Genomic DNA, 23230 nt, shown 5'->3' on the forward strand with positions numbered 1-23230 from the left:
AGAACATATGGTATCAGGTCCTAACATATTTGTTATATCAACAACGAAATTCGTTGTTTGTCCTCTTACTACCTGCCTCTACCTTCATTTTCACCTGGAATTTTATGTAGGCTACTGTATGCACGTCAGTCGATGGTCCATTTCAAAAGCACACGCCCCCTTACCTTAGCTGAGTGACGTGTCACTTTATACTCGAGAATTATTGGCTATGATAGACTTCAGTTATTTCAACCTACCGGTATGTCACTCCCATTTTACAATGCTTGTATTCACCATACCTACGGAGGAGCACTAGATTTTCACTCAACTGTTTCCTGTTCTGGACATCATAAACTATAGTTTACATCTAAAGAAAGTAAGCTTTGTTTTTCATAGATGTGTTGCTCATATGTTACATGTCTCCGTATTTGCATTGGATTGTTTATCCGTTAGAGTCAGCTACAGAGTAGTTCTCGTCGCATTTCTCTTGGTTTTGGTCTTTGTCATTTCACTGCCAAAATATCTCTTTCGATAGAATTATTAATGGACTAACTCGGTGCCAGGAAGAAAGGGGTCAGCTGTCAGACGACTCCAATGGTCAATTCTTCACTGTGTAATGGATATGTGTTCCGAGTCTCGTCTTAGACTACATGGAAAAGCTGTTCATTTTGTCTGCTTGGAGTTGTTAGAATGAGGTTGCTGTCTGGGAATGAGTGGAAATGGTCTCGTCACCTTTGGTACCACGACTTTCACTTGTGTAGCCTACAGTAGGCTAGTCTAGCAACCTAAAAAAATGAATACTTTGCCTGTCATGTTCCACGCTGAAGATACGGAAGTTTTTGTAATCACTGTTATTACAGTTAGCGTTATAACTGTTTACAGGTCTAGCTGTGTATGTCAGTGTGATGCCTCGAAATTTCAAGTAGCCTAAACTATCGAACATACATTCAACTTTTTAATTTAGACGCTATTGTGTCAGTCAGGCTATGCAAATCGGTTCGCTACAGTTTCTTTGCCATTCAAGAAGGCTACATTCAAACCTCGACATGCGCATGTATTGCCTTTAAATTGCCTTTGGGGACGTTGCACCTTGTACATCTGAACTTGCGGTCATCTGCTTATGGGAAATTTGCATTGAGAAATTTCAAGTGCTCAAACGTCCAACATGGCAGTGACTCACTCGGCGTGTCTTACTCACTCCCTCTTTGGTGAACACCCATTTAAAGACTTAGGAAGCCCGGTAGTTACTGTTTCCCCCAGTAATAGGCTAAAGTGGTGTTTCTGAAAATACCCGCGCTAGATTTCTTAAAACGGTTTTGTCGGGTTATATGGGGCGTATGCCCCACATTCCAACCGAGCCGGGTCGGCACCGAGAGAGAAAAACACGTTTCAGTCGGTGACTGCTCGTGGTCTATAAATAGAACTATGTTTTATGCCCTCAGATTTTCCTTGAAGCCCAAACAAACTGAATATATTCCCGCCCTTGCCATCGGTTGTCTCCATGGTAACTCGTTGTGGAACGGGCATACATTTTTCTTGTTTCAGTTTGCCTGAAAAATATAATCGTGCTTCCTATTATACAGTAGACCTTCTGAATCTAATGTCCACAAATCCATTGGTCCTGATATCAGCCTGGTCCTTCAGTTTGGGAAGGAACCCATGGTGTGTTGGATACCTGAATATTCATGCACAATTACCTTACATATCACTTTCAAACATTACACAAGCTGTAGGCTACTGCATGTAAATACATTTACGTTTAGTCATTTAGCAGACGCTCTTATCCAGAGCGACTTACAGTAAGTACAGGGACATTCCCCCCGAGGCAAGTAGGGTGAAGTGCCTTGCCCAAGGACACAGCGTCATTTGGCACAGTGTCTGACATCTGACTCCCTACCTAGGGGAGTCAGATGGCTGAGCGGTGAGGGAGTCGGGCTAGTAATCAGAAGGTTGCTGGATCGATTCCCCGCTGTGCCAAATGACGTTGTGTCCTTCACCCTACTTGCCTCGGGGGGGAATGTCCCTGTACTTACTGTAAGTCGCTCTGGATAAGAGCGTCTGCTAAATGACTAAATGTAAATGTACCTAAATAGGTCAGTACTTAAGGCCATTGCAGCCATACAGGGTTAGGGGTCAAAGGAGGGTTGCAGACGGTATAACCAGGAAGTCACCCACGCACACTCTCCGTCCAGTTTTGGGGATGATCCTCTGGATGATCCTGGATCTGTCTGTTAGACCATCTTACGCCAGCTCTTAGCATTACAAGCTCTAATTCCACGATGCAGCTTTGCGTTCCTTTGCCGTGCTGGAGGATTCTGTTAGGTTGGTGACAGCCAGAGCCACAGATGGACCGTCTGTAAAAACCATTTGCCTGTCGGGCAGTCACGGAGGGTGTGTGTGTGTTGTATGGTTGTTATAGTTATCCTTCAGCCACAGACGGATGGGCTTCGTACACCAGCCTGTCTGTTCTCCAAGCCTTTCATCCTCACTGTAGAAACCCTGCAGTGAAACTGTTGCATGACTGTGGAGTCATGCACAAGTGCACCTCTCGAGGTGGAGGATATCACTGGTTGATTCGGCCAAACTCCCGATCAAATTACAAAACGAATGGGGCAGTTGGTTGCAGCTTGATCAAGTCGATATAATTCCAATTTAATAGTGAAAAACACTATGTAATGAAGTTGATTAAAAAAAAAACTAACACATGAGCTATACATATACATACATTTTACACTATGTATAGTATACGCTCGACTATAGTGTTGCAAAGTGGGGTAAAGTTGAGGGAACAATATTGACAAGGCAAGGCCTACTCAGCCCACAGACGGATCACTTTTGACCAGTTGTGTCGATGACTGTAGCCAAGCTCTTCTGTGCTGGTCGGGTCCAGGGAAGGAGCCCTTGTGGCTCACAAGGTGTCACTGATCCGCCTGTGGTTCTGACTTCTGCAGTGATCCTTTGGACCAGGAGAATCAGGTGAAGCACACTGATTGCCAGGCTCCGATTTCATTTCACTGTGACTCGAGCCAGTGGGTGTTCTCAGAGAAAAACACTAGACACTGGGAGCCACTGCTCTGCTTTGTGTCTTACCTTTGGTAGGCGTAATGTTTTGCCTGATAACATGTAATATTGGTTCCGGTGTTCTGTGTTGCTATCCGGACAGTTGAGCAGTACATCGGTTGAACGTGGAGGTGCTAGTTAAAGAAGCTGAATAAATAAAGACTCTCTGTTGTAATATTAAGAAGGATAAAAGTAGGGACTTTACCTCTGTACTCTGTTCAGAAGTCACCTAGTCATTTTAGTTTCAGTATTCATCACTCGGGGATTTCTTTCAGGCTGTTCCAGTGTGAAACTGTATTCTGTATTCATGCAGCTTGCCTTGCCTATGCATCTAATAGAAATGCTAATGAGCAATGTGTCTTTGACCTTTGGAAAGGAGACTTGAATGCCTTGAAGGAGGAAGGCCACATTTTCACAAACTGTTCAATCGACATTTACCGATTGGAACAGGTGTTCTGACAGTAATGTTCCACAAAAAGACCTCTTAACATTTATACCCCTTGTTTAGTGTTTATGTAGACAGTGGCCCTGATCCTGTGCCAGCTCACCTGGTCAGATCCAAGGTGTAGTGGTATTAATGATTGACTATATTACATAAACCTGAAGGCCAACCCAGAACTTAAAACACAGACCTACCTAAGTGGTGTACTAAATTCAACAAACCGCTGAGGTAAGTTGGTCACCCTCTCACTAGGCTTTTCTACATGTTATCTGATGGCTGTCAAAGGTATTTTAGCAGTTAGCATGCTAAAGTCGACACGCGTAAATGCTGAGGGTGTGTTAATGTTGACTTCTGTCAACATTGTAAATGCTTTTCGGTTAAAGTTTCTAACTTTAGCTGCAAACACTCCAAGTGAGTGGTGTGTGAAATACAAATGATCTTGTGAAAGGCAAAAGTTTACAGAGTATATGTTCTCTAAGTGGACAGAGCGGTGGTTACCCCCCTCCCTCTCTAGCAGAGTTTACTTAGGAGATGGTATCAGGAGAGCAGTTTGGGTTGTGTGTTGGATTAGGCGGTTATGGAGGCAGAAGCAATGTGTCCCTGGTTAACTGTTATTGTTGCCTACTAGTGCAGCTAAAAAGTTGTCTATGTACACTGGCGAAAATGTAGTGTTAAAGTCTTGCTTTACTTTCTAAACACAGGGGACATTCCTTCCTGTTGATGACTCATGTCCTAAGCATGGTTCTGACTCTGAGTGAGGTTTAAGGGTAACCAGACAGTGAACACACCCGCATACTGAAACAGACCAACTGCACGATTAGACCGATGTATCCACTCCTCACTGTTTCCACATGAATGGAGACTGTGTGCTGGGGAAATCGTCTCACAACATGTCATTGTACTATGGTGGTTGCTATTGGGAGTGGTTCATCTCTCTCTCTCTCTCACACACATACAGGTAAAGACATGTCTCCTAAGGAATGTGTAGACCTATGTGTTACAACATCTCATCAGGAATAAACTCTTCTGTCTGAAAGTTCTGTGCTAATTGTGTATTGCAATAGTGTTTCATAAGTTCCCCCTGGATCATCCTATTGAACTGAATCCATTTTAATTAAGGACGGCATGTTTCCTAATGTTTTGGGGTGTAAGAGACACAGTAATAGATGTTTGTGGGCAGTCATGTCTGTCTTCATGTTGTTAGCTAAAGCTTGTCTCACAGCTGCGGTCGCTATTGCCAACTGAAACTGTCCCTGCACAGTTCTGTGATGTTAGTTCATGCTGACCGGTAGTCCTCTATCGCAGTTTGAAAGACTGTAGCTGATTATGTAATGCTGTGTTATTGACTCAATGTTGGATGGTTACAACCATGGTCAGCAGTATAGACCTTGACATTGATGGGGCTTATTTACATTTTACTGGGTGCAGTGAAGATTATGGCTTCTAAATAGTTTGCCCTGTCCTCTGTCTTTCTTCTTTGACACATTTCTCTCTTTCCCTTACTCTCTAGTTCAGATCGTTATGGCGATGCCTGCTTGATGTCAGAGTCAGGTGATGCTCCAGGACATCCCAACATGACCTCTGTCGCTATAGTTTCCAAGGAAACAAGATTGGACAAAGTTAAACCTCAGAGTCACAGAAAGATGACATCATCATCACCCACCCACAGCGATAGCAGCGGCTCCCCCAAACATGACAGCAACCAGGTTTGTGCGTATTCTTATGTGCACGTTTGTGTGTGTGCAAGTATTCATCAGTGTGTGTGTGTGTGTGTGTGTGTGTATAGCCCCTGCACTTGTAAGCAGCACATTTATTCCCTCTCTCTCTCTCTCTCTCTCTCTCTCTCTCTCTCTCTCTCTCTCTCTCTCTCTCTCTCTCTCTCTCTCTCTCTCTCTCTCTCTCTCTCTCTCTCTCTCTCTCTCTCTCTCTCTCACACTCTCTCTCTCTCTCTCTCTCTCTCTCTCTCTCTCTCTCTCTCTCTCTCTCTCTCTCTCTCACACTCTCTCTCTCTCTCTCTCTCTCTCTCTCTCTCTCTCTCTCTCTCTCACACTCTCTCTCTCTCTCTCTCTCACTCTCTCTCTCTCTCTCTCTCGGTCTCTGTCTCTGTCTCTGTGTACAGGACAGCTGGGAGATTGTGGAAGGGCTGAGGGGGGTGCCAGCCAGCATGCAGGAACCCGACAAACAGGAAGGTCTCCTGTTGAAGAGGAGGAAGTGGCCCATGAAAGGATGGCACAAGGTAGACCTATCACCTCCCTCCTTCTCACCTCCCTCCTTCTCACCTCCCTCCTTTTCACCTCCCCAAACCCTCACGCTTACCTTGGTAGCTTATCACCACTTGAAACACATGAATAAGCTGATGGTATGCTATAACCACACAGTGGTTAGTTAGTCGATACCGGTCCACCACTCAAGGTCTTGGAGGGAGCTGACAGTGTTTGGTGGAAGATACGGAAAGAAGAGGGTTTCTGTCTGTTGCTTACACAGTGATTATATACACTCCTGATAAAGCACTTAAGGGTTGCATTTCAATGGAATGTTTTGAATGACATTGTCTTATCACTTAATGACACGGTTCCTCATGGAAATGTAAAGTCACACTGTTGACACCTGTTCTTGGATAGGTGAATAGTTGGAAAGAGACGGGCTGTTAGATTAAGCACAGTTTTCTCTGCTCTGTCCAGAGGTACTTTGTTCTGGAGAAAGGTATCCTGACGTACACGAAGCGGGGGACAGATGTACGTATATTGTCTTATTTCACACATACACACACACACATACACACACACACAGACTAAACTTTGACGACTACTTTTCAGCTCAAGAAGGGAAAGTTGCATGGCTGTATCGATGTGGGTCTGTCTGTTATGTCAATCAAGAAGAAAGCCAAGTGCATAGATCTGGATACTGAGGACAATATCTATCACCTCAAGGTAACACATGGTGACGCACTCACTTAGATGGAAACACACACACGCAACAGAAGCATTTACTCGGTTCACTCTTGTCATGTGACAGGTGAAGTCGCAGGAGCTGTTTAATGATTGGGTGTCCAAGCTCCGACATCATCGCGTGTTCCGTCAGAACGAGATCGCCATGTACCCGCACGAGAGACACCTCATCCCCTCCCACCCCGGCTCCTCACCCCATGACACTGCATCCATGAGGAAGGTAAAGAACGCTTTCAGATTCCGTATTTTTAGATTTTTCCTGTCGGTTGGCTTCTGTTGTTTTTATGAGCGTCATGGTTACGTGGTTGTTTATCTCTCTTTTTTTATTCTCTCCCCTTTCTTTTTTCTCTGTCTCTCCGTTAGAAGTTTACTCTCACCAAACAGGCTTCCCTCCACCAGGCTAAGGTCAGCATGTGGCTCCATTCCTCAGAAGACATGGACAAATGCTGCAGAGGTAGCCATGACAACGACTCAATCCATTTATCTTTCCATCTGTCTGTTTGTGTCATTCCTTTCTTTCTATCTGGAGGGGGGGGGGTGAGTACATTTTATCTGTGTATTTCTCTGCAAAACATTTTCTTTTCTCTCTCTCTTTTATTTCTCTTTTCTCTCTTTCTCTCTCTCTCTCTCTCTCTCTCTCTCTCTCTCTCTTCTTTCTCTCTTTTCTATCTCTCTCTCTCATTGACTCTTTCTTTGCGTCCCACACTTTCTCCAGATCTTGAGGAGTGCGAGTCTTACCTGTTGGAGCTTAACCTACTGCTGAAGAGCATGGAGGTTCTCCATCGAACTTACTCTGCTCCAGCTATAAGCGCACTACAGGTACGTGTATATATACAGTACCAGTCCAAAGGTTGGACACATTTTCCCCAGACCCCAGCAGTATATATGTGTATGTCGCTGGTATCTTCTCACACACCACAACTTGTTTGGTCTATATAAACATGTCTCCCTTCCCAGGCCTCCACTTATGACATTCCGAAGAAGGAAAAGAGGGGCCCAAGGAGGTGGCGTTCCAAAAACTATGGAAAAGACGGCAAAGACACCAAAGACAGCAAATCCATGCTGCAGGTAATGTTGCCAAGCAACGTCAGGTCTTGATGTAAACCGCCGCCGTGTTGATATCTACAGCTACTGTATCGATGTCTGCAGTTGCCGTATTGATGTCATGTGATGAGGTCAACAGGATATCTCAGGAATCCGTAAGGATGTTCATTAGGCCCTCCCTCCGCTCCCCAGGTCCCCAGCTGCATCTCCTCATCAGCATCAGGTTCCCCTCGTTTCCATGCCTCCAACCCCAACCTCTCCTCCTGTGAGCCCCACAGCCAGGAGGCCTGCCTCGAGTCCCCAGACTCGCCTACAGACGCATCCCGCCTCCAGGAGGACTTCTGCAGGCTCGCCAATAACAGTAAGCCCCCTAGTGCCAAGGGTCATATTTATTTCTCTCACTTTTAACGAGGAAAAGTGCTCATTAAATCCCTCTTCTTTTCTCTGACTCATTTTCTCTGTCTGTAGTTCACTCCACCCTGAAGTCGGCCTACTCCTCTCTGTCAGCAGAGAAAGACAAACTGAGACACACTGTGGACATGCAGGCTCCTCCCCCTGCTCAGGTTATGGGCCTGAAAAACTCCTACGCCTCAGTAAGCATGCGTATGGCTCTGTGTGTGACAGGTGTTAAATATTTGATTCTGTCTTGTGGGACAAGAGCATGACAATCACACTCATAATTGTTTATTCCTCCAATAAGGACTCTCCAGATGGTTCCCGCCCTCTTGTCCACCAGGAGTCCAATGACAGTAGAGGATCCATCCCTGAATCTTTGTCTGAGTTTTTTGATGCCCAGGAGCACCTTCTCTCTTCCAGCTCTTCTGAGAACGAGGTCAGATGCCTCTCTCTTCCTGTGCCCCAACCAATCAGCTCATGAGTACACCCATGGCACAAAATTAGTTTCTCAAAATGCTGAAAAGGAAGGATGTGGGTTTTTGTGTCTTTTAAATACATTGTGCTTGCACTCAAGCAGCGGGCTGCTGTCTGTGTGTTGTCTATAGGTATCGGATGACGACTCATATATCAGCGATGTCAGCGACAGTGTTTCCATGGATACCTTCAGTAACGAAGGAGGCAGTGAAAGACACGATTCGGGTACCAAGTAGCTACAGTGTACTGTACCATCTGACACACACACATCTAGGACATGTATCAACCTGGGATTAAACAAAAACAACAGCAAGCATTTTCTCCCTTTTTTTTCCCCGTCTACACCCAAAACAAGAAAGTAACCCACCTTCCATCTCCACTACCTGCTTCGACGCCCTCTAAAAACCACTCTCCCTCCTTCCCAGGTTCGGGGGGTACTAGTCTGCCCCTCCAGCCTCGCCGGCGCTCTACCCTGCCTGCCCCCAGCCCCAGCACAGGAGGGGTGAGCCTGTGGAACATCCTCAGGAACAACATCGGCAAGGACCTGTCCAAGGTGGCCATGCCCGTTCAGCTGAACGAGCCCCTCAACACCCTGCAGAGGCTGTGCGAGGAGCTGGAGTACAGTGAGCTTCTGGACACGGCCAATCACACCGAGGACCCCTGCCAGCGCATGGTGAGTAGCAACACACACACACACACTCAGACACGTACACAGTGAGAGTCTCATTGGCTTTCTGTCTTCTATGCAGGTTTATGTGGCAACGTTTGCAGTGTCTGCCTACGCGTCGAGCTTCTTCAGAGCAGGGAGTAAACCTTTTAACCCTGTCCTCGGGGAGACGTACGAGTGTGACAGACCAGACAAGGGCTTCAGGTTCATAGCGGAACAGGTAGAGGTCTAGAAACGCCTCCGGAACATTCACAAGCATGTCATAGGAGCCTCCTCAACATTCACAAGCTTGTCATAGGAGCCTCTGGAACATTCACAAGCTTGTCATAGGAGAGGGACTGGACTACACAAGTGAACCTAGGATATTGTTCTGTCATGGTAAATCCTGTGTAAATCACTGTCTTTCTCGTTCTTCCTCTCCTTCTCAGGTGAGCCATCACCCACCTGTTTCTGCATGTCACTGTGATTCTAAGAACTTCACCTTCTGGCAAGGTGAGACCTGAGCAATGTCATGTTTATGATAAGCAGCTGCTAACCAGGCCTGGACTCTAGCATGACTCACAGTGCAGTCAGATTCAATCAGTTCTTCCGAGGTTGTGTGTTCATGCCTGCTTGCATAATACACCTGCCTCAACCTTGCTGGCTTGCCTTTTGTTTCTCAGATGTCCGATGGAAAAATAAATTCTGGGGAAAGTCCATGGAAATTGTTCCCATAGGAACCACCCATGTCACCTTACCTGCGTAAGTGTCCTTTTGTGTCTGTTTCTGTGGTTCGGCATACTGTGCGTGCGTTTGTGCATGCATGTACCTAGAAAGGTAAAAGAATAGTGTGTTTTTGGTTCTCAGGTTCAAGGACCACTATGAGTGGAACAAAGTGACTTCCTGTATCCACAACATCCTGAGTGGCCAGCGTTGGATCGAACACTACGGAGAGATGTCAATCAAAAACATAGACAATGACGTTTGCCAGTGCAAAATCACCTTTGTCAAGGTAAGTCAGACCCAAAGGACACTTCATGTTGTGTCTGTTCTGTTGCAGTTCTTTTTGTCAGGGCTTGATGTACTAGTCAGCCAACCAGCACCATCTGCTGTTCACCAAGGGAATTGGTTCTGGTGAAAACGAATATAGAAAAGAAAAACAAAAACTGGGAAATTAATTGAAAGATATTGGTGTTTGGAATAAATAAACCTTAGGTAACAACACAGATGTGAAACCGGCAAAGTTGAGACACTATAAAACGTTGAAAATCTCTTGATCATAGAAACAGCAAACAGGGTTCGTAAGGGACTTCACTACATGACATAATCACATGTTAGCATGACTGTTTATGAATAGATCATGGACATGTATTTGATAATAAAGATACCTATCATGAAGAATAATAGTTACATGAGAGTGCTTAAGTGTAATCTATAAATATTAACGACATGGACCTCTCCTGTGATAATGTTAGACAAGGTCAAGGAAAACCTCACAACTTCTCAATGTCAACAATTGCATAGAAACCTTGGAGGTTCTAGGCGTTAGATGCCGTCTATGTTGGTCATGTAACTCTCAGGAAACTCAATGTTGATCTTAATAAATGTTTTCAATTTGGAGTAATTTGTTGGTTTCCTCGATTCAAAGGCGAGATCTTGGAACTCCACAGTAAACGAGATAGAAGGCGTGGTCACGGACAAAGAGGGTCGTGTCCTCCATACCTTATTTGGGAAGTGGCATGAAGGCGTGTACCAAGGGGCCCCTCCTTCTGCAACCTGCATTTGGAGAGCAAGTGAGTGATTGCAGCCTGGAATTGTCATTCGCACTAAGGCACCAAGGCCAAGTGATGTGACAGTTGTGGTAATGTGAGATCAAATTGTCATTGTTGATAACTGTGAAGTGCATATATGTGTGTGTGTGTGTGTGTGTGTGTGTAGACCCTATGCCAGTGAACCAGGAGCAGTACTATGGCTTCACCCAGTTTGCAGTGGAGCTGAATGAGCTGGAACCTGCTGTGAAAGCTGTGCTGCCCCCCACTGATACACGCTTCCGCCTCGATCAGAGGTACACACACATCCTGTCTCTCTCTCTCCCTGTCTGTCTCTCTCTCTGTCTTTCTCTCTCCCTGTCTCTATCTGTCTGTCTGTCTCTCTCCCTGTCTCTATCTGTCTGTCTGTCTCTCTCTCCTTGTCTGTCTCTTTCTGTCCTTGTTTGTCTGTCTCTCTGTCTCTCTCTCTCCCTGTCTGTCTCTCTCTGTCTTTCTCTCTCCCTGTCTCTCTCTGTCTGTCTGTCTCTCTGTCCTTGTCTCTCTGTCCTTGTCTCTCTCTCCTTGTCTGTCTCTCTGTCTGTGTCTGTCTGTCTGTCTGTCTCTCTGTCTCTCTTTCTCTTTCTCTCTCTCTCTCACTCTGCCTGTCTCTCTCTCTCTGTCTGTCTGTCTGTCTCACCTGTCCATCTCTCACTCTGCACTCATCTGTTACGGGGGAACTCATGTATATGTTCTCTCTCTCTCTCTCTCTCAGGTGTCTGGAGGAGGGGAATGTGGAGGGAGCAGAGGAGCAGAAGCAGAGGATCGAGCAGCTCCAGAGAGAGAGGAGAAAGGTGTTACAGGACAACAACATGCTGCATCAGCCACGCTTCTTCAAGTAGGTCACTGCTCCCTGCCTGTGTGTCTGTGTGTTTGTGCTGGAGGGACTAGGAAGAGAGATAGAGAGAGAAAGTCATTGTGTGTGTTTAGAGAGGGGCTCACACACAAGCATAATGTCATGTGCATGACAAACAGTTAGGGTCACATGTTAATATCTGGCTACATCAATGCAGCCCAGTGCATGGCTGTCTTCTGTAGCTGGTTTCTTCGGGGTTTTTTTTTGTACTTTAGCATGTGTATTACAACGCACACACAGATTCTACAAATAAACCCTTCTTACATGCAGGTTATAGCAGTTAACTACAGGCACAAGTATTACTGAACGATGTGAGAGACTGTCTGTGCTAAACGTATTGTGTTTTTGTTATTTTGACAGGAAATCCAAGGATGACACATGGGTGAGCACCAACACGTACTGGGAGAGGCGGAAGGATCCGGGCTTCTCCAAGGTGGACTTCCCTGTGTTGTGGTGACTTCACACCACAACCGCCCCACCTTAAACCGCTTCTCATAGGGAGAGATCAAAACACCAGCCTGCGCCTGTGGACTGCTACTGTCCAATCTGACCCAATGGTCCACGGCTACCCTGTGTCAGGGTAACCCAGGCCAAAAATTGACCTACTTCCTGTTTCAGGGTTGAGTGGATCCCCTTAAAGCTAAGAGGAAGACTTTTTCATGATGTTGTTGCTTAGCTTTCAGGGGTCTTAAAAAATTTTTTCATTCTTTAACACATTCTTTGTGTTCGTATGTAGTGTGTACTTTCATTTTCTTCTTCGCTGGCTCTGATTGAAATGTTGTCATATCATATGTTCTGATGCAGTCCAGACACCCATGTGCCTTGTTATATACAGTAAAAATACTCAGAAATCAGTAGTAGCAAAATATGCTAGCACACTGTTATTTCCAAATGTTGTTTTACAACTTTTTGTTATTTTTAAGTGCCTTGGGGCACTTTTATGATATGATGTCATGTCAAGCCTGTTCCTGTGTAATCCATGTGGAAGTACACACGGTTCTGAGTGAATGATGTCACAATCCAGTTTGTCTTAATCCTAGTCTTACCACAGTGTGACGGGATTCGAAGACGTCTAAGAAGTATGCTGCCTTGTTGAGATAAGTCATTATGAATGTCGCAGAAAAATATAGCAATAATACTGTGTCTAAAATAAAGATAGGCAATGCAAAGTAAAACCGTTTAATTTCCGTGTGTGTAGTTCATCAAACTGATTGTTGGGTATATTTGAATGCGTGTTTGTGTGTACGAAAGAGCAGACATGAGATAATTAGGCACATACCACTTTTGGTTAGTTAGTAGTTCAGTTCTAGGGTATGTTGAGCAAGGGATGGACAAGGTGTGTTGACTGGTGAAACCTTTTCAAATTTAGTGTAATTTTTTTTTTTACATGGGACTAGTTATTCTGCGCATGATGTAAATACAATTTAAATGTAGAAATCAATGGAGGGACAAGTCTGTTCTTGTTATGTATAACATAAACACACACACGCACACACCCCACTCATATGATAGTAATTACCTCGCTCTTGTGTGGGGGCGTGGAACTAAAGACGACAGCCAGTCGCTTTCGAAGTCAGCCAGCCTCCAATGTGACTGACAGCTATTTGCACCAATTGATCTACTGGACAAAAGGAAAATAGCCAATCAGATGTATGCCTCGTGGATGTGTCTTCAATGGATTTTCTAAGCGAAAAACATATCCACTGGACTATAAAAGTTGACATCAGAGTCCAAATTAAACCTAGTATTCTTCAGTGGCAGTGGAGACCAGTCTTAAAGCATAAACGGGTTTCTTGAAAAACATTATTGTGTTAAAACAACACGGGCGGATTCTTCATTTTGATGCAGGGGAAACCGAAGTGCGCGATCTGTAAATACGAATGACTTTGATCTAGATTTATTGACAGGTACAGTGACAAAAAAGTTGATCAATTTAAGTAATTTATCTCTGCCATAATATAAATGCTATCTTTATAGCCAGTGCCTGTGTAGCCTATTTGGCACAGGTCAGTTATTTATCTCGTTTTAATATTGTAATGAAATACATTTTCGTGTCAGCTCAAAGAAGACTATCCCTAGTGTTCTAGTATTACATAGTTGCTTGTTCATGAGATTCATGATTTTGTTTATGTATTTAGGGGGCAATGAGTTAGTCGATACGCAGCGCAAAGTCCACTTAAGGACCTACGCCTTAAGCACGCAGGGTCTCGAGTAGCCAACCAATCACCGGAAAGGGGGCAACGGCTACCGGGAAATAATGAATATTACATTACCTGTCACAAATATTACACCCCGCATTTTATGGTTTGTTAAAAATTACAGAGGTAACATTTTCCTCTGTGGATGACAATATTATCCTGTTTGGGTTAGAAAGTGGAGATCTAAAGACATCTAAATCAATTGACATTTCCTTCCAAATACTGTTTTTTGTAGGTAGGCTGTAACTGAGATACAGGGGGAAAGCACACTTCCTTTTAGAGGGTGAGTTGGAAAGGGAGGGGTAGAGCGTGTAGGCCTACCCTCCTTTCTCTAAAACAGTTTGACACTGGGTACTTGTTATCTGTATGTGCCTTCCCTAACAGTCTTTTCTACATCCTGACTCAACCTCATTTCTTTTTGTGTATTGTGTATTGTTTTAACTTCTTTTCTCCCTTCGCTCTTTACCTTTCTCTCTGTATTCATTCCACATGTTTAATCTCTTGTTCGCCTATTTACTTATAGCATTCCACACCCTCAGTTGCATACCACGCTCCCCCTCTCCATCTCTTCATCTGATTAAGTGTCGTCATTACTCTGCTTGATAGCTTTAAATATTTATGTCATGACAACCGAGCTGCACGAATTTGGAGTGAGAGAGATTAAATGAAGAGGAGCTTGTGTGTTACCAGCCCAGACTGTTATGGTTGCTATGGTTGCTCTGGCCACATCAGGGGACTTCTCCCATTCTCAGTGAGTCATCCACTGCTCTGAGCACATGCACTGCTCTGAGCACATCCACTGCTCTGAGCACATCCACACATACCTGGAGTTAGTCTGAGCAGATGCAAGCTAGCATACTGGAAGACTTGGAGGGGAAACTGGGGGAAGTTTCATGGAAAGCCCTCCCCCCCCCATTACATTTAATCAGTAGTGGAAAAATAAAAATCTAGGTACACACGTGGAGGGATTCTAAGTTCACATAAAAACATTTAAACACAAAGGAATTTAAAAACATTACACATAGGTTGGTCTGGGGGTCAGACTGCAATGACTGAGCAGTATACACATATATTAACATTCCAGCAGATAACCAGGGTTAATTGACATCTCTTTTTCCACAGGCATTAGCTCCACTTTCCATAATTGGGTTATGTTTGCCAAGGCAACAGCAAACTTTGTACGCCACATTGATCCGGACGGAACCCTGATCCATGTCTCTCGCCTTAATGACTCAGACAAGCTGGTTCCCACGGCGCTGGTTGTCAAGCGCAACCGATTCTGGTTTTGGCAGAGACCCAAATACCGGCCCTCTGACTTTACCCTTGGTCACCTGCTGCTAGGAGACACACCCCTCTGTCCAGGTGAACACACACTTGTAAACACACACGGACACTCACAGACTTAAAAGCCAATGTCAGTTGACCAAGTTTTTGTGTGCGTTGTCTCTAAGTTGTGTCGGAGTCGGAGTTCCTCACCTACGAGGGCAAGTTTGGGGACACGCTAAGCAGCAAGCTGGATGCCAAGGCAGGAAACCTCAGTGTGAACCTGGAGGGCCGGGGCACCACTAAGCTCCAATCATCATTCGGTAAACTGAGGAAACAGGAAGTAGACGTTATGAAACTGCTGCAGGACTCCAACGAAAGGTGGATGAGCAACCGATCACTGTACAGACTTCACCCTCAGACATTACTAGCACACTCCTTCTCTCTCTCTCACTAACCTTCCCCATCCAGGATAGTCAGGAAGAACCCAATCATATATTTTCAATGCCATTTGCCCCGCCCCCACCCCCTTTCCCCCAGGATGTTGGACATGCAGCATGTGCTGGTGCAGCAGATGGAGAAGAGAGCAGAGGTGTTTGCGGTGCTGAAGGAGAGGATCCTCACCACCACGGCCTGCAGTATCACAGAGACCCACCAGGGGCAGAGCTCCTGCGCTGGCATCCTGGAAGTGCTGGGCCACCCTGTGGAGGTGTGTGTTTTTAGTGTGTGTGTGTGTGGCCTGTTTTAACGTTTGTCAAGTTTACTTCCTTGTTTTATTAGCTGATTATGCAATATACGTGTGTGTGTGTGCCTCACAGGTGTGTGTGAAGGAGAATGGCAATGTTCAGGTGGACAGCGACGTTGCATTAGAGATTCCCCCTCACACTGTCATAGCCTACAGCCTCATAGAGCTGGAGGTCAAGAAGAGTGGGCACTACGGTTAGTGTGTGTGTGTGTGTGTGTGTGTGTAGAGGTAGACCTGGCTGATTGTGTGTGCGTGTTACAGATATGTAATGCCACTGTGTGTTTGTGTGTTCTCAGAGCTTTGTTTACAGCCAGATACTCTTGGAGGGTTTGAGGCAGACTCTGCGAGGTCCTCTCCGTCCCAGGCTTCCATTGATACTCTCTGCATGGTGGACGGAGGACAGGGGATGGAGGACAGGACTGTTGGGAGAGCTGCGCTTAGCTCGCTGCAGAAAGGCAATAGCTCTTATTCACTGCTGCTGCTTTGCCATAGTGGTTATTTTACAAATTAATGAAGCCTTGTAGATTAGGTCTGCCTCACTTTGGTGTCTTATTCTGGGGTTTTTTACCTGTGTATATGTGTCTGTGAGTGTATGTGTGTATGCGTCTGCTTGTGTAAGTGTAGGTGTGTGTGAAGATATGTGCTTGAAAACTATTTTGAAACATCCAGTCATTCTTCCTCTTTTCCTTCTGACTTATGGTTTCTCATTGTGATATGAAGTGTATTGCACACAGCGAACGTTGCCTTATTTGAGCTCAAACGGAGGGCCATTCCTTTACTCTCACTCTCTCTGTGTTTCCTCTTTCTCTCCTCTCCAGACTTACTGAGGTTGGACGTCCATCTGCGTCTGTTGTTGGCGCTACCAGAGAACACTCGGTCTGCTCTGTACCAGAGGCTCTGTGAGGTCATGATGGACAGAACTACACTCACAGATCTAGAACAGTTGGTAAGAGACCAGGGGTATATAGAGAGCCATATAATATGCTAGGTAAAGCACACAGCCCCAGAGGGGAACTATCGCAAGATCTCTTTCTGTTCTTCAGATTATAGACCCTAATCGGATCCCCTTCTCTCTGCTCTCTCTCCCCCCCCCCCCTCACATACACACAAATGCACAAATGCTTCCCCTCTTTGTCTTTCAGCTGGATGGCTGGTGTAGAGATGAGATACATGAGGTTCCAGTTCGATGGAACCAGTCTGCCTGCGCCCTCGTGGACCTTCTCTGCCAAGGTGTAGCCTATCAAACTCCGAATACCACTTTGAGCCCGCCCCCTCTCCTGATTGCTGCCCACCTGCTGGTCAGCGCCTTGGAGGGTGAGACATCTACAATTGTGTGTGCGTGTGTGGAGCGTGGCATCTTTATGTGAGACAAACCTAGTGTGTGTTCTTGCAGCTTTGCCTGATGATTCTCTAAGTCTTCTGGTAGAATGTAGCCATGACGACTTGGAAGCGCTGAATACCTTGGTCAGTCTTACTGTTATCATCATTCTCACTCACTTAACACCCCCACCCCCCCAGCCCACACACACCTCACTCATTTTGTGTCCAATGTCTTTATATTGAAGATGTCTAGTGTACGAAACCTTTATCTTCAATAGGTGACCAGGCTGAAGATGAACAGTCAGTCCCTTCCACACGAGTCCTCGCTCCTCGTCCGGCACAATGACAGAGAAGAACACTGGGCAGAAGAGCTCAGCTCGTCATGTGTGATACTGAGAAAAGAGATTGACAGCCTGTGGGATGATATACAGAGTCAACCAGGAAGTCTTCCATTGGTCCTGTGTGTTTCTGTGCATGGACTTACTTCTCTGTGTGCTGGGAGGATGTAGAGGGAGAGAGAAGGATAGAGAGTATCTGTTTGTTTGTGGCAATGTTGCACACATATGTATAGAATGAAGTGTTTTTATGAACGATTCCTTGGAAAAAAATGACATGCAATTTTTCTGATGAAGAACTAGTGTAGGCTATCAACCCAGTTTAACTTAACTGATCCTAATAATTATTAGAATTGGGGTGCTAGATTTGGTCATGAGAATGACCCAGGACAACACATGATAGTATAGGTCTTCACAAGAGCGCTGGTATGGACAGGACTTCTTCTGCTATGTTATTACAGTATTACATGTGACAATGATGGCACAGCATACAGAATGAATAAGAGACTCATTTAAAAAGAACGTACAGAATTTCTAATACAGGAGGGTGTAGCTCGGTTAGAGCACTTTACTATGTAGACCAAGAGGTCGCTATACGTCACATGAATAGGCCTGAATAGCCTCTGCTCTTTACTTTTGCTGCTCTAAATTGTCATTCTCAGCAGTGCCTGTTTCTTTAATGCATGTAGGCTACATGGTAGGATACTGTATTTACGTCAGCCTTTCACGTTTCCAGCTACTTCATCATGTTGGCTACATTTTATATAACACATGATATATGTCTATTCCACAATAAAATAGGTACTTATTGTATCACACAACTTGGTACATGTTTTTTTTTAGTGCATAGGTTTATCTTTACAAAACTTGTTACGGTAGCCTATATTTGTCAGATTGGGTTATTGTGGTTGTGGAATCCATGATTAAAGTAATTGACTACTGTCGAGAATGCGTCGTACGTCATCAATCACGTGGTTACAGTACTTTGACACAAGCCCCGACACGCTTCGGAAAAGTCTTATAACTAGAGAGACTAACTCGGAAACGTTAACTATTGTCAACGACGTTCATCTCTGTAGCCTTCCAAGGTCGGTAACGTTATTAGCCTACTACACCCTTTAACATATTTTAGAAAGCTCTCTTAAGCATAGGCTATAGCACACTTCATAGTTAACAAGCGCTTTTGTTAGTGGGTAGTGAATCACGTTTGTGGATCGTGATTTACATTTGTGGAATGTGTTTACATGTGAGGATTGGTACTTATTTGTATTGATCATGACATTAATGTATTGATCGTGTATTCACAAGTATACTTGTGAATGTATGTAACGCTATACTTTCAGTGTGATTTTGAGCCCATGAGATGGTTAATCTAATCACCATAAAATGCATATGAAAACAAGGATCAACATTGTTATGTCTGTAATCACCACCAGATTTTATTAAAGACATGGATACGTTTGGTCAGGCAACCAAGAGGTTTGTTCATCAAGTGAAAGGGGATTTCATTCCCAACACTGTATTCCACGACTCCAACAAACTGTTGCATCCCACTAGACTGGTTGTCAAGACCAAGCCTAGATTTAGATTTCAGAAGCCTAAATACCGTGTGTCGGACTTTATCCTGGAAGACATTCTAGGAGATCTACCATGTCAAGCAGGTAGGTACTACAGTAAAAACTCGATTAAGCCTTTTTATATTGAACTTTGTCATTTTAACTGTACTACACCTTAACGCACACCATACATCTGTATGTTAATGCTGAACATAGATGTATTCTAACAATAAACCTACCCCTCTGGCTTCTGTTTGTCCATCTCTCTCTGTTTCTATTGTCTATCAGAGATTAAAACAAGCATCTTTATGCATGACTATGTCCTTGATATGGAGAAGAACCAGAAAGGTAACGTGGGTGGAGGCGTATCACAGTGTGGTGGGAAAGTGGAGGGGCGAGGGAGCATCAAACTCCAAACTACATTTGGTAAACTAGACCGAAATGAATTAACCAATTTCATGGATTTAAAGACTTCCATTAAAAGGTATGAAAAACATGGTTCATGTGAACCGTTACCTTTTTTTTCTTCATAGCTGGTACATGTGACGGATTTGAAGTCCCGTTTAAAATGTGCACGTGATACTTGATACATATTTCTTTCTCTTTTTCTTTCGCTTTATCTTTGTGTGTCTGTCTTTTTTTGTTCTCGCTTTCTCTCACTTCTTCTTTCTACCTGCCCATGTCAATTCTGGGCTATATCCACCAATCCTGTTAGGAGGAAACGTATTCATGACCCAGGGCTGAAAAAGAATGAGAAGTTGGTTCTTGTGAAAGAGAGGATTGTAACAAACGGCACCTTCTCCATCAAAGGCTCTGACGAAGTGGACGCCTCGATTACTGGAACAGTAAATATCCAATGGCTGAAAGTGCTTATAGCTGGAGTGAGTATGACAGTGTTTCCAACTGTTTCATATCTGCAGTATATTACTAATTTAGAGTAATTTGAGTTTAGTAAATAAAATGAATCTTAGAGCCTGGGTTGAGCAATGAGTGTTGTTGCAGTACTGCTATCATGCACTCATACACACGTCATGAACTGTAGATCATGACTTTTATTTTGTGTCTCGTGTCAGGGTCATTTAAGGAAAGACATTACATCCATGAAGTTTCCTGAAAATACTGTCCTTGCCTACAAAGTCAAAGAGCTCATGGGTGCGTGCATTGGCTTTCCAATTGTCTTCTCATTGATTGCTGTTCACCCTACAGTGTGCGACTACTTGTTTTTTCTCTCTTGTTGGTTCAGAGCTGAACGTCAAGGATGAAGACATGTTAGAGGCGGATGGTGGAACCTTATCATTGGAACTAATATCCGATGAGTCCATTAATTGCCTAGACAAAGTACTGGAAGGTATGTTGAGCTTTACAGGATGGTGTATGTTATTTGTATCTCCTTCAATGTCTCTTTCTCTCTGGCATGTGTGCTTGTCATAGCGTTGCATGAATACTCTGCACCTCCTTGTTGTTTCCTTTCTGAGTTTTTATGCACGTGTGTATTGTAATGAACTCTTCTCTATCTATATATCAGCCTTACCAGATTTTGAGGAGGATCTTCAGACCTTAGCTCATCTTCCAGAGCAGACCAGATCATCTCTGTTCGGGGAGCTTCGTGGAATTCTAAAAGACAGGCCAACCTTTCAAAGGTTTCTAGAAGACACGGTCAGAGACAATGTTGTTTATGCAAAATATCAACATTCACTGATGGCATGCCAGTTGTTCTGTGCATGCAATGTTCCCATTGTAACCCTTCCTTTATCTCTCTCCCTCCCACTCTCCCCCCTCTCCTGCCCCTCTCTTTCCCTCTACTTCTACCTACACTACGGGTCCGCCTACCCCTGCCTTCAGGTTGAGGACTGGAGGCAGAGTGGGACCCAAGATGAATCAGTCAGCACCCTTTTGGATCATCTTCCAACGGAACCCATAGAATGTTCTCATGTTGCCACAGAGTTGCTGGTCAGCGTCTTAGATGGTTAGTTACTGTACTACATCTGGCAATCTCAACTTAAATTCTCCTCAATTCTCCTTTGTAATCATTTCATATTCCTACACATTTCCTTATTATACACATGTAAATGCATTTACAAAAATGTGTTTCTGCAATTTTCATTGTGTGTTTTTTGTGTCCATACACGCATGGGTATGTCTTTCCAGCTTTGCCAATTTGGGCTTTGAATATGTTGGCAAACTGCAGTTCCAGTGAACTTCAAGCTCTCAACAAACTGGTTAGTCTGGTTAATCTAAACCTATTAACTGTACTGTAGAATTTGGCTGGTGGACAAGGTCATATATGTTCCCTCTTTTGTACATCAATCTGGCATGTTGAATGACAAATGTATTGTGTAATTAGCATTCATATTAGAATTATTATTTGAACAGTATAATATTGTACATCTAGTTCAGCTTCCTTGGTATTAACATTTCCCTTGCTCTGTACTTTGGCCAATTAACCCGTAACAACCATGTGTTTGTACATGTCGTCTACTTTCCCTCTGCCATCTGTCCCAGGTGGTGGAGCTGAAGACCAATCACAGCAACTTCCTGCCTCCTGAGACACTGCCCCCCAAGCTGCAAGACGGCGGGGAATATAACTGGGCTACACAACTGCTCTGCTCAGCCAGTAAAAATCTACATGATGATGGAAACCTGTTTCTTGAGACAGGAATCCAACCAGGCGGGCTGCTATTGGTCCTGTGCATTGCAGTTCAAGGGCTCACATTTTTGAGGAGCTAGTGTATAATAGGTGTGGAGGTCAAGGCTGCATATAACAGGCCAGAATAGTCTTAACAAAGACCATAAGTGTGTTGCCAAATGTCCACCAAGTGTCCCCCCCCATTTCAAAAACAGTGTGCATGCCAGTGCCTTTTTGTATTTTTGTATTTGATTATGTTATTACAGTAATTATATTCCAGGGGGTTATTATTAAAGGTTTGTGCAGTGAAGATCAGCTGCAATAACTACATATTCTGTTTGACCTTTTTTTCTGTTCCTTAACAAAGTGAGCATTTTGCATCATTATGTGACTCATTACTTTTAATATAACATCTTATTGAGTTGTTTTTGTATATATATCGTTGGGATAATTTCATATTTTATGCACTTGTGTACTGTCTTTTTAAGAAAGTCAAGAATAACATATTCTTATGGCCTCTGGCAGCAAGGACTACTGATAAGGATCCTTGTGCTCTTTGTTTCACCGTGGTGTAATCATTCTCACCCTCTGCTTTGCTTCACCACAACCAGTTTGTTTACTCTGTTGGCATTGCCTGCCTTGATGCTAGCACCCCAACACACCACCACATAGAAGAGGCCACTGCTGACCACAGGTTGGTAGAAAGAGTGCAGTAGTGAGCTGCACGCACCAAAGAGCCAAAGTTGCCTCAGGAGTAGTTCAAGTTCTGAAAGTGACAGTGTTTAAAGTGACTAATGTGAAGTGAATCATGGTCCATATCAATGTCCATTCAGAAGCATGATGGCCCTTGGGTAGAAACTGTTGTCCAGTCTGCGTGTGCGTGACCGAATGCTGCGGTAATGCCTGCCAGAAGTCAACGGGGTAGAGACGGAAGGATGGGTGGTAACAGTCTCTTAGAATCCTGCCAATTTTCCTGAGGCAACGTGTGTGGTAGGTGTCCTGTAGGGCTGGGAGCTTCCTGCCGATGATGAACTCAGCAGAACGGACCACACTTCGTGAGGGCCTTGCGATCCCTGTCTGTGCAGCTCTCATACCACACTGTAATGCAACTAGTCAGAATGCTTTCTATAGTGCATCTGTAAAAGTTGGTGAGGATGACTGAGTCCATACCAAACTTCTTCAGTCTCCTCAGGAAGAAGAGGCGTTTATGGGCCACTTTGACCACCTTGTCCGTGTGAACAGACCAGGTGAGGTCGTTGCTGATGTTCTCCCCAAGGAACTTGAAGCAGCTGACCTTCTCCACTTCAGATCCGTTGATGAGTATGGGTGCATGCTCCTCTGCCTGCCGCCTCCTATAGTCAACAATCCTTGGTTTTGCTGAAGTTGAGAGAGAAGTTATTGTCCTGACACCATGATGAGTACAGAGTGAACAGAAAGGGGGACATGACCCCCCCCCCCCCCCATGTTGACTCCATGGCTATTTCAGAGATTAGTGACTTTCTATCATTTTGTTTTAAACTTAATTGAAAAAGTAAAG

The 23230-nt window shown here is 44.4% G+C and overlaps 3 protein-coding genes across 3 annotated transcripts; all 3 read left to right on the forward strand.

Annotated features, from left to right (window-relative positions):
• Window positions 1-247: 247 nt before the first annotated feature.
• osbpl3a (oxysterol binding protein-like 3a) lies at window positions 248-13091 on the forward strand. The gene is made up of 22 exons (XM_084696545.1): window positions 248-355; window positions 4992-5187; window positions 5601-5717; window positions 6163-6216; window positions 6298-6411; window positions 6497-6649; window positions 6793-6883; window positions 7145-7248; window positions 7387-7497; window positions 7666-7834; window positions 7942-8066; window positions 8174-8305; window positions 8475-8568; window positions 8769-9016; window positions 9093-9230; window positions 9439-9502; window positions 9673-9751; window positions 9857-10001; window positions 10638-10782; window positions 10928-11054; window positions 11510-11632; window positions 12011-13091. Exons 2-22 carry the CDS (start codon window positions 5020-5022, stop codon window positions 12105-12107), a joined length of 2598 nt encoding a protein of 865 aa, XP_084552671.1. The 5' UTR covers window positions 248-355; window positions 4992-5019; the 3' UTR covers window positions 12108-13091.
• gsdmea (gasdermin Ea) lies at window positions 12205-18332 on the forward strand. The gene is made up of 11 exons (XM_084696005.1): window positions 12205-12230; window positions 14106-14131; window positions 15085-15210; window positions 15300-15492; window positions 15652-15820; window positions 15930-16050; window positions 16153-16311; window positions 16675-16802; window positions 16999-17170; window positions 17250-17320; window positions 17455-18332. The coding sequence occupies exons 1-11, from the start codon at window positions 12205-12207 to the stop codon at window positions 17683-17685; spliced, it is 1422 nt and encodes a 473-aa protein (XP_084552131.1). The 3' UTR covers window positions 17686-18332.
• A 156-nt stretch (window positions 18333-18488) lies between these two features.
• Window positions 18489-22023, forward strand: LOC146295594 (gasdermin-E-like). The gene is made up of 10 exons (XM_084695609.1): window positions 18489-18599; window positions 18948-19172; window positions 19356-19551; window positions 19783-19948; window positions 20141-20219; window positions 20311-20415; window positions 20593-20723; window positions 20910-21033; window positions 21216-21286; window positions 21570-22023. Exons 2-10 carry the CDS (start codon window positions 18962-18964, stop codon window positions 21792-21794), a joined length of 1308 nt encoding a protein of 435 aa, XP_084551735.1. The 5' UTR covers window positions 18489-18599; window positions 18948-18961; the 3' UTR covers window positions 21795-22023.
• Window positions 22024-23230: the final 1207 nt, after the last annotated feature.

Source organism: Hypomesus nipponensis, chromosome 4 (assembly GCF_054491055.1).
Source record: "Hypomesus nipponensis isolate SF chromosome 4, ASM5449105v1, whole genome shotgun sequence".
Lineage (NCBI taxonomy): Eukaryota > Metazoa > Chordata > Actinopteri > Osmeriformes > Osmeridae > Hypomesus > Hypomesus nipponensis.